Source organism: Triplophysa rosa, linkage group LG9 (genome assembly GCF_024868665.1).
Source record: "Triplophysa rosa linkage group LG9, Trosa_1v2, whole genome shotgun sequence".
NCBI lineage: Eukaryota > Metazoa > Chordata > Actinopteri > Cypriniformes > Nemacheilidae > Triplophysa > Triplophysa rosa.
In genome coordinates this window covers 3,657,863-3,671,853 of record NC_079898.1, presented here as the reverse complement: position 1 = coordinate 3,671,853, position 13,991 = coordinate 3,657,863, and the positions used below count along the sequence as shown (strand labels likewise).

The 13,991-nt window shown below is 38.2% G+C and overlaps 1 protein-coding gene across 1 annotated transcript in view; it reads right to left on the bottom strand.

The window, feature by feature from the left end:
* lrrc1 (leucine rich repeat containing 1) overlaps positions 1 to 13,991 on the bottom strand; it is a 102,749-nt gene that overhangs the window by 11,283 nt on the left and 77,475 nt on the right. Inside the window, exons 5-10 of the mRNA XM_057341259.1 lie at positions 3,979 to 4,035; positions 3,821 to 3,884; positions 3,223 to 3,297; positions 2,090 to 2,234; positions 1,685 to 1,803; positions 1,192 to 1,275 (exon numbers count right to left, since the gene is read on the bottom strand). Of these exons, the coding sequence (XP_057197242.1) occupies positions 1,192 to 1,275; positions 1,685 to 1,803; positions 2,090 to 2,234; positions 3,223 to 3,297; positions 3,821 to 3,884; positions 3,979 to 4,035 (544 nt within the window). The remainder of the gene's footprint in view (positions 1 to 1,191; positions 1,276 to 1,684; positions 1,804 to 2,089; positions 2,235 to 3,222; positions 3,298 to 3,820; positions 3,885 to 3,978; positions 4,036 to 13,991) is intronic.

The following is a 13,991-nucleotide window of genomic DNA, read 5'->3' as shown; positions in this document are numbered from 1 at the left end:
AGATGAAGAGGGGCGTCACGTGAGGTCTTTTGGGTTCCTGAAAGATGAGCCGTGCTGCTGCGGTAGTCCAACCTAGAGATTACAATTGCCTGGACAAGAAGTTGTGCTGCATTCTCAATAAGGTAGGAATTGATCTTCCTGATGTTATATAATGCAAGTTGACATGACCGCATTGTCTTTGATGACCGGCTGTCCTTCGTGATCCCTAGCCTAGAGATGATAGTGTTACTAGCAGGATATGATGATTTACAGTAACAAAGGCTGCTGATAAGTCTAACAGAATCAGGACAGAGAATTTAGATTCCGCCTTAGCTAGGCGCAGTGCTTCTGTGATGGATAACAGTGATGTCTCGTTGGAGTGGTTGCTCCTGAAGCCTAACTGCTTGTCATCCAGTAGGTTGTTCTAAGCTTGGTGGTATAGAAGGAGTATAACACAGCATATGATAAATTCAAACACATGACTTCTGTAATTATTAGTAAAAAAAAAAAGCTTATGTCCTTGAGCCAAAAGAAAAATCTTTTTTCCATGCATATAACAATGTTTGTTTTCCAAGTATTCACAGAAATGCACAAAATGGTTCATGCCACTTTAAGGTTCTTAGAGTTATTTATGGCTGACTAACAAAGACTCAGACATAGAGACGTCCAAAGTTACACCTAAATACTTTTTACACCTAAAAACTGTGTGGATAAGCTAGCTGAATCTGGAAAAACTAGTCCGAACCGTGTGAACACAATTACTGAGAACAGGCTGCAGGTAACCACATGCACTGCATATATACAGTAAACACACAATCCCATCAATACAGATACACAGGAAAAAGGCACATTAGGAACATTTACTGTCGAAGACTATCTTTATGTTGCCTTAACTGTCACCCTAGTCATGAGAATTTCATATTTTTTTCCCTATTTTTATTTCCTGATAATGATAGGAAGCTTTTAGTGCTATTCTGTAATTAATGGTTTGTATATTTTAGTCTTCTTTTGTAACCACAGTGAAATGTAGTTGTGAAATGTAGCCTTTAACCGGATTTACTGTATGAGTAGTATTATCAGAAAAGCTTTGTAGTTATTTGTAGTGTATCTACAGTGATTCTGTAAATGTAAAGGCCCTCATGAGGGGTCTTTCATTTATAATAAATACAATACAATTTGACTTAAGGGCAGAATTGTTTCAGGATTGCATACCTCTTTCGGTAAAGATGTTAGTCGATTTCTATCACAGTTGAAGTTGGACAGTTTCTTTAGTTTTCCAATACTTCTTGGCAAGTTCTAAGGAAAAAAACACATTACCACATCAATAAATACCTCTATTACAAAGAAAAAAAGAAAACATTTCAGCACACAAGTAAATTCCACAAAATTTGAGAAAACACTGAAGTTTCATGTTATTTTACAACATCATTTATTCATTCTGAATAAATGTCCTATGAAATAAAAATCACAAATTGTAGGGTTAAACTGTATTTAACAAGGCTCCAAACTTCATCAACATTAACCTAAAATGTATTTTATAGATTTTATTTTATATACAAGGTTATTAAAATGTTATTAATACCTTTAACTGGTCAGTTTTTGTTTTTAGCCAGATTTTGTACCCTATTCTGCAAATTGTTTATTCAATTCCATGTCTTGAGGAAAGGCGGACAGATGGTGCATGATTAATGGCATGATAACTTACCACCAGCTGGTTTTCTGTTAGCACCAGTTCAGTGAGGCTTTCACAGTTGCCTATGCTCTCTGGCAGTTGGATTAAACGGTTTTGATCAGCTTTCAATATCGAAAGTTGTATTAATTTTCCTAAAAAGAGAACATATACAGTAATAAGATTATTGTGTAAAAATCACTTTTAACACTACAATATTGTGCTCTACTAACAATGAAGCAACAATAGCATACAATTATAACAGGTCAGTAGGTCAACCACAGGTCAAACAAACTATGTTACATTTCCATAACCTTTACAAGCTTTATTTGATATCCTACATGCAAAGAAATTCACGTTTCTTTTGTTACTTTAAACTCTCTGTCAAATCATTATCCTGTTTTGTGCATAAATACACAAAGTCTGCAGTTAAACACCAACCTATGCTCTCTGGCAGCATGTCAATGAGGTTCTGGGACACCATGAGGTCAGTAAGGGAAAGGAGGTTTCCCATTTCCTCCGGGAGATGCTCTAACTTGTTTTCAGATACATCCAGACACGTAAGGCTTCTCATGCCACCCATTTCCTGAAGACACAAACATGTAAGCAAACACATATGAAAACACATCTCACATCATTGTTAAAAGCATTGCATATGGTGACAGTAGAGTTGTGCAGGCCAAAAGACTGAAGAAACTGACAATTATTTAAGGGAAAGCTCATACCTGTGAATAAAACAGCTTTTGGTCCCTTGGAAACATGGGGAGCTACATATTAAAGAACTGTAAATCCTAAACCCTTCAGATAATCTGGATGTGGATACACTCTAAATAAAGCTGAGAGTGTGCACTTTAAGCCAATATCCATTACGAAACTGTAACTCGAATACATTTTGGTACAGAGCTAAAAAAAACAAAAACTGTGCCTCTGTAAAAATATTTATGGACCTAACTGTAGGTCTTCCATCAACACATGCGCTGCAATGGCATGTATAATGTTTTAATGTTACATTTTTTTTTTTGTTAGTTTATTTCTTTACTGATTTAAGAACGTCTATCTACGGGTTTAGCTTAATTCCTTTTTAAATTTCATGTTAAAATTCTGTTAAAAATTTTCTGTGACAGACCTATTAATTATTTTCTTACATACATAAGGTTAAATAAAAGAATTGTTAATATTTTGGAAATAACGGGCCAGTCATCACTCATTATATTGGATCTATGATCTGACGCAATGCTCTACTAGCTGAGCTACAGGAACAGTGACAGATGGCACTGAAACATACGTTTATTGATCAGACTTTAATATTTCGTTTTTAGGACATTAATGTGATTTCTGCCATTTTTATCATAAACACAATGAGGTTTTGTTGAAACTGCACAAAATGATTTACGATAGTCTTGGAAGCAACTATTTAAATGGCTTGAAAAAACTAATTGCTAAGCCTAAAATGCATAAAATGACTTTAGAAAGATGACATCCCTCTCTGCAATGCAGTCTAGACTAAATGAGAAATAATGAAAATGTTGATTTTCTGAACATGACATCATCAGTACATTGCCGAAATACTTTACCGGTGGTATTTCAGACAGCTGGTTTCCATCCAGCCAGAGGTCCTTCAGGCTGACAAGACAACCGATTGTCTTAGGCTGCAAGAAAACAGGTTTGACAGAGTTCAGATGTAACAATAAGTATGCAGCAGGTGACTGTTTTCGCCGCGCAAAAGAATGTACAACGAAGCAAAACTTTCATGAACTGACATTACATTGCAGTCTGTCTTAAGCCTGCAACAGGCGTGCCTCTGACAAACGGTGACATTCATGGAAATGTGCACTTTACACCTCAACACATAATGCTTTATTTAAACTCGCATCTAAAATAATGATTAAATTACTGACTGAATGTCACAAAACACGTCCAGGTCACATTTCCCCTCAAAAAATCCCCACAATACTGTTTTGTTTAAGGAGAATGAAGCATTTTGAACACCATTAGGAGGTTTTGCATTGTGACATTTGTAGCATAACATCTCATTACCATAATGCAAAACAAAATGTCATTCTTGTTCCAGCAATGTTGTCTTGTTACAGTAATTTCAAGCCACGTAGAGCAAGTTCTTTATTATAGCTATTCACAGTCTTTAGGGAAGGTTATCGAAATCTCAACACTTACCAAATCATATAGTTCATTGTTTCCTAAATCAAGTTCTTCAAGTTTCTGAAGCTGAGATAAAGACCTGATTGGACCAAAACAGAAGAAGCATTCACTTGCATTTCATTTACATACAAAAAGAAAAAACACGGATTGTAAGGATTAAAAAACGCACTTACTCTGGTAAATAGGTCAGCACATTCTCTCGGAGTTCCAGTGATACCAAGTTACAGAGGCTTTACAGAAAAACAGAAACATTGCACACAAGTAAACATATAGACTATTGGTCAATAGTTTAGGACTACTAGAAATGTTATGATGAAAAACTCTGAATCTGAAAATTGAAATTTGCCAAAACGCTCCAACTGAAACATCTGAAATGACCAAACCCTGAATTCACTCACTGGGGGCATTAAGGCACTATTTTCTATAAACTTGTTTTGAAACAGTATGCATTATATAAAGACTGATCTAAATCGTTTGAAAACCAGAAACATCTCACCATGAATTATTTAAAACTTTCACAGGATAATGCAGACCTTCAAAAATGATGTTATTCGATAGTAAACAGTAACCTGTAAGTTATTCATGTGTAATAGTTGACGATTGTGAATGGTCAATGACAATACTTATCTAGACTGCTGGATGACAGACACAACGACCGTTAAAATACATTTAATACTTTAAAATTGACATGCAAAAATTGCTGAGTTTAAATTAATGACTTTTTGATTCACACAGTGTATTTACAAAATTCCTCCAAAAAAAAACTGAAAACAATGAGCAAGGCTGTCTTAACCGGTCAAAGGTAAAATTATCACTTCTGTTAATTCGACACATCGGCAATATTCTCAAAATGGCCTAATAATTTTAGCATCAGCCTGTTACTATTAATCACATGCAAGGAGACAATTACAAGAGAGGCCATTTACATATGGAAGTATCATGGGTAAAGTAACAAAAACAGCCAATTTCCCCAAGGTTCATGGCAAGCAATGAAATCTGGTGATAACAAAATTCTTTTATTCACTACTCCAGTTCACTTTGAAAATCAAGTACAGTGATACTACTAATACTGTTTGTAATAAATTGATCATGCTTTTCTTCATTTGACAGTCGCTTTGAACAAAGGCATTTGCTTAATGATTAAATGTAAATGTGCACTTGAGGGAAAGAATAATACAATGCAATTTACTATAAAATAATAGGAGCCATGGCTTCACAATGTCGCAAAGCATTACAAGGTCCATCGTAAATGTATTCCCAAGTGATGCAGCCTCAAGGCTATTAAGTTGTTAAAGGATCAGTGTGTAAGATTAAGGAGGATCTATTGAAAAATGCTGTAGTATGCACGCCAGGCCAGTGGATGGCGATGTTGTTGTGTAAAGCAGCAGGACGTGCCTTGGCACATACTGTACACATGCACAGTTATAAGGCAAAAGTGCTTTTTAATACCGTTTGTCGACGTATATGTGTGTTTAAAGTCTGGCGATTGTAAATAGTGTGTTGCTCCGCTCTTGTTATTGGTGCAGCAAATCCACATTTTGCTGGGGTAATGTTAATACATAGTCGAGCAGCGAGAGATCACAGTACGGGAAGCCGCCATATTGTTTTGGCTATACTCGCTCGACTGAGCGCGTAATACTCATGCGCGTGACGTCATCGTTTTCAGACAGCTCCCAGATAGCACAATCCATCTGGTTTACGTCTATTTGACGTCTGCATTTACATCTGCAAGACATCTACAATACATAGTTTGCTCATCTGCAATACATCTCGGAGACGTCTGAACGTCTGTAATACGTCTGCTAAAGATCTGCTGCTTAAAACATCTGCTAAACATCTTAGAAAGAGCTGTTGTACATCCATTCTAAATCATAAACATCTTACAGACATCTTCTAGATGTCTATATGACGTCTGACAGCAGACATCTCCGAGACGTATTGCAGATGAGCAAACGATGTATTGTAGATGTCTTGCAGATGTAAATGCCAGAGGTGGACAGTAACGAAGTAAATTTACCTGAGTACTGTACTTAAGTACACTTTTTGAGTATCTATACTTTACTTGAGTATTATTTTTTCTGAGTACTTGTACTTTAACTTTACTACATTTGAAAGACAAATATCATACTTTTTACTCCACTACATTTATAAAAAGGTCAAAAAGTAGAAAATGGTTTCTATGCAGCGGGTTTTCCTGTGTGCGCAATTTATCTGGCTTGCGATCTGCCAGGACCTTTTACTGTTGCCAAGTATTTCAGTTTTTCTATGCTCGCCGTTTTCCGGCAAGCTTTGAATGGCCATTTGGCAGTTTTTTAACGGAAATCTGGCAACTCTGGGATCTTCCCCGCTAAACTAATGTAAACGTAGGCGCTGCTACACCATTGATAGTGCTCTAAAAAGACAAATAGAACATTAAAAGATGAAAAAGGCACATGTTAAAGTGTGGTGTAATCATCTGTGGGTTACGATCAGTCAAAGATCGTAGAAACATTGTCATGAAAATGATCGGCATAACGGCTAAACGGTAAATAAGCATCACATACACCTTGAGCTACACGTGCGTGTTAACTTCTGATCTGCTGCTATATAATTTAAAGCGATTTGGAGAATGAATGATGTTTTTACTGAAGTAACTATAGTTGAAGTATTCCTGTTGAAATAAAAACAGTAGAACCCTGCCCAAAATACAACATAAAATGTAATGGATTTAATGGTTATAATGGGACTTGTACTATGGATACTTGTTGTCTAGTTGTATGTGATGGATTCTATTGGTGGGATGGTAAATCCTATTGGAATAAAACCCAAAACACACTACAATGAGGAATTTAATTTAAAAATCTCATTCTAATTCAAAAATGCATTGTTTTTTCAGCAGGGATGGTATTTGCAGTAAAACCACAGTATCAACATAGTTACCATTTTCTATATATGGGAACCATACTCCAATTAATAATCTTTAGTAAAACCACAGCAACTAAACATATAATGAACATAGTTCATTATACTAGCTATAGTTTACAGTATGTTTGTAGTTAAATTATGGTAATACAAATGGTAATAAATCCAACAAACACATGGCTTCTACACTTTACTATTACAAGAACCTTATTACTTACTGGTAAATTGCTGCTAAAACTGGTTAAGGGAATATACAAAATAAAAGAACACTGCTCATAAATACATAGGCCTAGGGGGCTAATGAGGATAATTAGGCTAAATGATCATACAGGATTATATCTAAACTAAACATATATGTGCTAAACATATAAAGCTCTTAAAGGAGTTGCTCACTGCAAATTTTTCCCCCATTGACTTTCCATAGTAGGAATAAAAACTACTATGGAAAGTCAATTGGGGCAAATTTTGAAGAGAACTAATCCTTTAATACAACTGATACTGTGAGCTATTCAGTGTGTTCAGTAGGTTGCTTCAGAGGCATAAGGTATACGACAATAAAACAATGCACAACTGACATAAAGGAAATTTACTTTTAATACTTAAGTACGTTTAAAAGCACGTACTTCTGTACTTTTACTTAAGTAAGAATCTGTCTTTACAACTTTTACTTGTAGTGGAGTAATATTTGACCAGTAGTATCTGTACTTTCACTCAAGTAAGGAAGTTGTGTACTTCGTCCACCTCTGGTAAATGCAGACGTCAAATAGACGTAAACCAGATGTATGTGTGCTATCAGCGCTCCGTCTTGCAGTTTACATGGAAACGAAAAAGGCTGCATTTTCAAAAAGTTGCACTTTGAGACCTGTCTTCAAAAGTTTGCGCTTTCAGTCCCCCAAAACGCCTTTTTCGTCTAAATGAATGGCCAAGACGCATATTTTTTTTGCGTTTTAAGTTGAAAACGGTCTCGTGTAAACGGCCCCTTAGTCCTCTGTCAGCCTGCGGGGGAGGGGTGGTGTGAGCAGTTGGTTGCAACCTCACTGCTAGATGCCACTAAATTTCACTGAAGTTTTTTTCTGCTAGAAAATCGGATTCATGTAACCACTTACATGGTAACCACTCCACTCGGCTGATACACACATCCTGAGATCAACCTAAACATGGGTTTAAAGGGATAGGTTACCCAAAAAGGAAAATTCTGTCATCGTTTCCATACAATGGTCAGTGAATGGGTGCCGCCGCTGTTTGTTTACCAACTTTCTTCAAAATACCAAAATTTTTACCCTGTGAAAAAAGAAAGTCGGGTTTGACATGACAAGAGGAAGAGTAATTGATCATTTTGGGGTAAACTATTAAAAACAATAACTATATCAAATCATGTCAGTGAGAGCGCAAAAGACCAATTAAACAGGCGAGAGAAAAAAGCAGTGAGGTTATCAGAGCCCTTTAGTCGGTCACACCAAAGGCTAAATTTAGAGCAGAAATGCTGCTATTTTTCTCCAACTGGTGAAAATGTAATCAGAGCGGACTGGTTCAGCGCACTTTCCACAGTCTCGCACAGTCAGTAATCAGGTTTGTCTACTGAAATGAAAACAGAAAGAGGATTATAGCTTGACGCTGTAGTAAAATATTTAAATTCCATCAGCTAAAGCTCTTGAATACAGCAGCAAAAATTCTTTGTTATAGACAAGAAACAGGAAATCTTCTTCTATCTCTTCAGGCATTCATCATGAAGTTGTAGAGTAATAACAAAAATCCCACTGCAACACCATGGTTATGTCTAACCCTAACTGTCTGAACCGTGAATGTCTCTGGAACCGCTCGTTTACACGACAACAGCATTTTGGGGGACTGAAAATGCAAAAATTTGAAAACGGTTCAAGCACGTTGTGTTTCTTTACAAAGCAACACCGCAATCCGCTGGCCTGGCATGCATAGTCCAGCGTTTTCATGGATCTGTGTAAATGCAGATCGTTTTGACAACGCTATCGTGTGTACGTGAAAATTTCCAAAAACGCAAAGGAATTTTTTTCCCTTTTTTCATTGTGCAACGTGGTCTAAGATACACTTGCTGAAAAGGCTGAACCACTTACATGCATGCTGGACTGCTTATGGGATACAATTTGTCGTCCTGGATATAAACTCCAACACAAGATGTATGCTTAAAGAAAATCTAAAGAAATGCAGAGAAAAATGGCCAAAGGAAAGACTAAAATATCAATAACCATTGCTCTCACTACCAAGCCGAAACATGACTGAAAAAGGTGAATGCATTTTCAAGAAAAACATTTCAAATTGGGAATGTGACTGTTTGAAATCAGACTCATGGTCTTAATGATTTAGCACTAAACATAAAGCTATTTGAAACAGGTAATTTTTAACGCTCTCTATTGGCTTATCGTTGTGGAGACTAGAACACGAAAGCAAAAAATCTAAGCTTCACCGTGTCCTAACCAAACACGATGCGACGCCGCAATACGCGATAAAAGGTATGTTTCCATGTTAACCAAAGGTTTTGTCCTAACCAGCCACGAGCAACGGCCGTTTCTATTTTAGAAACAGTTTTTTTCCACGACGTCGCGACTGACAGCTCCGCCCACACAATGATCTCTTTGGATGTAAGTTCTGCACCTCATGAATATTAATCGGCAAACATAGATGAGGGCAGGCTACATACGTTTATATTCTAAAATTATAGCATAGTGTCCGGTGAGGCATCGCTGAAATCATGAGAACAGGACGCATCTCTCTGCACATTACCTGGTCATTACCCTGCACATACCCGGTCACATTTCGGGTATGGGTCACCATATCTGACTAATAGGTCACTTTCACTTTCTTCAGCTACAGCGTGCGAGGCTGCGTGGACAGAGAAAAACTGTTCTGATTGGCTGTGTTTCGTGATTGATTGTCGTGTCCCGCCCCTTTTTCGCGTTTGGTATGGACAAACAAATTGCTTATGGCAGGAATCTCATCGCGTCGCGTTCGGTTAGGATGCAGTGTAGATACCAAACTTGAGAGGGTAGTGAGAAGCAGCGAGCAAGTTTGTAGGCGTGTTTCAGGCCATTTTTGATCGCGATTTTGTTGCATCCACTCACAAAAATAAAGTTTAGATATATTTATGCTAGGAAATTTACAAAATATCTTCATGGAACATGATCTTTCCTTAATATCCTAATGATTTTTGGCATAAAATAAAAATCAATCATTTTGACCCATACAATATATCGTTGGCTATTTCTACAAATGTACCCGTATGACTGTTTTTTTGGTCCAGGGTCACATATATCTAGGTGCAGCATTCAGATGCAGTAACTTATCACAACATCTAAACATGTTTATTAGATCCTACTATACCCACCAATTTACTAAAAAGTTACTACCTGTTGCAATAGAGGCAATTCATAATATTATTAATTCGTCAATAAGCCTAGGCCATGTCCCAGGACCCTTTAAAGCTGGCCATAATTAAGCCTCTTATCAAGAAACTGAACTTAGATCCCAGCGAGCTTGGAAATTATAGACCTATTTCAAATCTTCCATATCTGTGTAAAATACTAGAAAAGGTAGTGTCTTGTGCTCTTTTCTACAAAATAATGACATGCACAAAAATTTTAATCAGGCTTTAGGCCACCCAATATCATGGAAACTGCGCTTGTCAAAATAACAAATTACCTACTCCTAGCATCAAGGCTGCATCTCACTACTGGTACTGCTTGACCTTAGTGCCGGATTCGATACTGCTGATCATACCATACTATTAAATCTTCCAGAATTACTGCACCGGTATACACAGGCATTACAATGGTTCAAGATCTTACTTATCTGACTGTTATCATTTTGTTCATTTAAATGTTAAACCATTAAAACTCATGCCAGTAAATTATGGATTGCCTCAAGGATCGATTTTAGGGCCTATGTTCGGCTGCCGAACTTGCTTGGCCGAAAATGGCTTTATCGGTTTCGGTCGAAAGAAAAAAATAGGCTGAAATAAAAGCCGAAATATCTGGCGCCCCTGCCTCTCTCTACAGTGCTCGCGTTATCAAAGGATATTCATGTAAGCCCGCCATAACAAAGGCTGAAACTAATAAATATAACAAGAAAAGATGCAGCGGACAGAAAATGACACGCAAGCTCTGTGTGATGCGCATTGACAAGATTTAAACGCAACAGACTCTACACATATACAGTAGATGTGAATGATCAGAGGAACGATCTGTCAGTAACTGTTGATGTAGCTCACGTGGACTGTCATCTGGCAGGTGCTGATATCACTGAAGCTCATTTTAAGCCTGTTTACATGAACAGACTTACACTGCGTTCCAAATTATTATGCAAATTGGATTTAAGTGTCGTAAACATTTAATTTTATATTGTTCAATTAAATTTATGGATGGTATTGTGTCTCAGTGCTCTTTGGATCACTGAAATCAATCTCAGACACCTGTGATAAGTAGTTTGCCAGGTGAGCCCAATTAAAGGAAAACTACTTAAGAAGGACGTTCCACATTATTAAGCAGGCCACAGGTTTCAAGCAATATGGGAAAGAAAAAGGATCTGTCTGCTGCCGAAAAGCGTCAAATAGTGCAATGTCTTGGACAAGGTATGAAAACATTAGATATTTCACGAAAACTTAAGCGAGATCATCGTACTGTGAAGAGATTTGTGGCTGATTCAGAGCACAGAAGGGTTCGTGCAGATAAAGGCAGAATGAGGAAGGTTTCTTCCAGACAAATTCATCGGATTAAGAGAGCAGCTGCAAAAATGCCATTGCAAAGCAGCAAACAGGTATTTGAAGCTGCTGGTGCCTCGGGAGTCCCGAAAACCTCAAGGTGTAGGATCCTCCAGATGCTTGCAGTTGTGCATAAACCTACTATTCGGCCACCCCTAACCAATGCTCACAAGCAGAAACGGTTGCAGTGGGCCCACACATACATGAAGACTAATTTTCAAACAGTCTTGTTTACTGATGAGTGCCGTGCAACCCTGGATGGTCCAGATGGATGGAGTAGTGGATGGTTGGTGGATGGCCACCATGTCCCAACAAGGCTGCGACGTCAGCAAGGAGGTGGCGGAGTCATGTTTTGGGCTGGAATCATGGGGAGACAGCTGGTGGGCCCCTTTAGGGTCCCTGAAGGTGTGAAAATGAACTCTGCAAGGTATGTAGAGTTTCTGACTGAGCACTTTCTTCCATGGTACAAAAAGAAGAACCATGCCTTCCGTAGCAAAATCATCTTCATGCATGACAATGCACCATCTCATGCTGCAAAGAATACCTCTGTGTCATTGGCTGCTATGGGCATAAAAGGAGAGAAACTCATGGTGTGGCCACCATCCTCCCCTGACCTCAACCCTATTGAGAACCTTTGGAGCATCCTCAAGCGAAAGATCTATGATGGTGGGAGGCAGTTAGCATCAAAACAGCAGCTCTGGGAGGCTATTCTGACATCCTGCAAAGAAATTCAATCAGAAACTATCCAAAAACTCACAAGTTCAATGGATGCAAGAATTGTGAAGGTGATATCAAAGAAGGGGTCCTATGTTAACATGTAACTTGCCCTGTTAGGATGTTTTTGATTGAAATAGCTTTTGATTTCAGTAAATATGACCTCCTAATGCTGCAAATTCAACAAATGACCATTTTCAGTTTTTTACAACCTATGAAATGTTTTCAAACTCTGTTGTGCATAATAATTTGGAACAGTGCATTTTGAGATTTTCATTTTTTAAATAAATACTGTTGTCAGTGGGAGGTTTGTTCAATAAAATTCCAAATGTACCCTAACTGTTGATTACTTGAAAATTATACTGACTGTCATTTGCATCGACAAATTAGGAAAACCAGAGAAAGATATCATTTGCATAATAATTTGGAACGCAGTGTACTTCCCCCGTGTTTTGCCTGTTGTTTGCATTAAAATGATTTTGCACCATCAGTGGCGTAACTTTGTTTTGAAAAGTGGTGGGGACAAAGTGTCATGGCTCTGCTTCCTTAGTCATGTTTTTCTTGGTCCTGTAGCAGAGCCATGACAAAGTCTTTGGTTATGTGTGGAGAGAAACATATTGTTGTCCGTTTGACAATAATATACGTTCTCTCCAGTGTCTTGTCATTGGCCCCATTCCTCTCGTTCCCTCGTTATTGCTTGTTGATTAGTTAATGTCTCACACCTGCCCCATGTCGTTATCCCTCGTTTGTCTTCCCTATATATACCCTCTTGTTTCTTTGTCCTGGGCTCGTGTATTACGTGTGTATACTGGTGTTCTGTTCGCGGTCCCAGTCGTGTGCCTTTGACTATGTTTGCCATGTTGCCTGTGTTACCCGTAAGTGTTTATACGTAGTGTCTCGTTTTTGATTTAGTTCAGTTTTTGCCCTCTTATGGGAAGTGTTTTGTTTTGATTTCTTGTTTTGTTTCCGTGTTCTTTTCCTTGTTCTGTTTTGCACCCCATCGTGGGTTTTTGGTTTGTGTTTTGTATTTATTATTAAAGTCTTGTTTTGTTAACCCCGTCACTGCCTACCTGCGCTTGGGTTCTTGCACGCCAGTCGTGACACAAAGACGACACAAACAATACTTTAATATTTTTTTCTGTAATAACTCGTTGGGAATATTCATGGCGCTAGGTGATTCACAAGCGCGAAAAATGTAGGTGACTCCTCTAGAAAACAGTATAAAAACTACATAGGCTACAAATATACAACGGACTTTCTAAATTTAGTTTTGAACTCATGAAACTACAAAGTTGTGACTTTTTCCATTTATTGGAGTTTTCTATAAAGTATCAAAATGTAATTAATCTTGCAATAGACGATAGCAACCGCATGTCGAGAACAATAAGGACGAATGTAATAAAGCTCAATAAAACGGAAGGAAGGAGGCAGGAACCGGCAAACAATCAAACATTTTAATTCAAAATAAATAAACAATAAACAGCAATAAAACAGCCCCTCGCGGACGATTGCCAGCAACACGAACATAAACAAACTTAAACAAAACTTAACTAATGTCCGGGCCCGGTCCTCTCTCGCCGTATTCTCCTGCCGTTCGTCCTTTTATGCTTCCGCTTATGGAGTTTAAATGCACCCAAAACTCACGCGCATGGAATCCGCGCGCGCACGCGCTATGCAAACGCGCATAATGATAACCACGCGCGGAAAGCTGCTCCGCGAGGGCGCATTTAAACTCCGCGAGCGAGCAGAACAGTATCCGCAAGCGGAAAAGAATCCTCGCGCGGGCGCATTTCTGCTCCGCGAGCAAAAACTCAGTCCGCGAGCAGAGGCTTTGACGAGCGC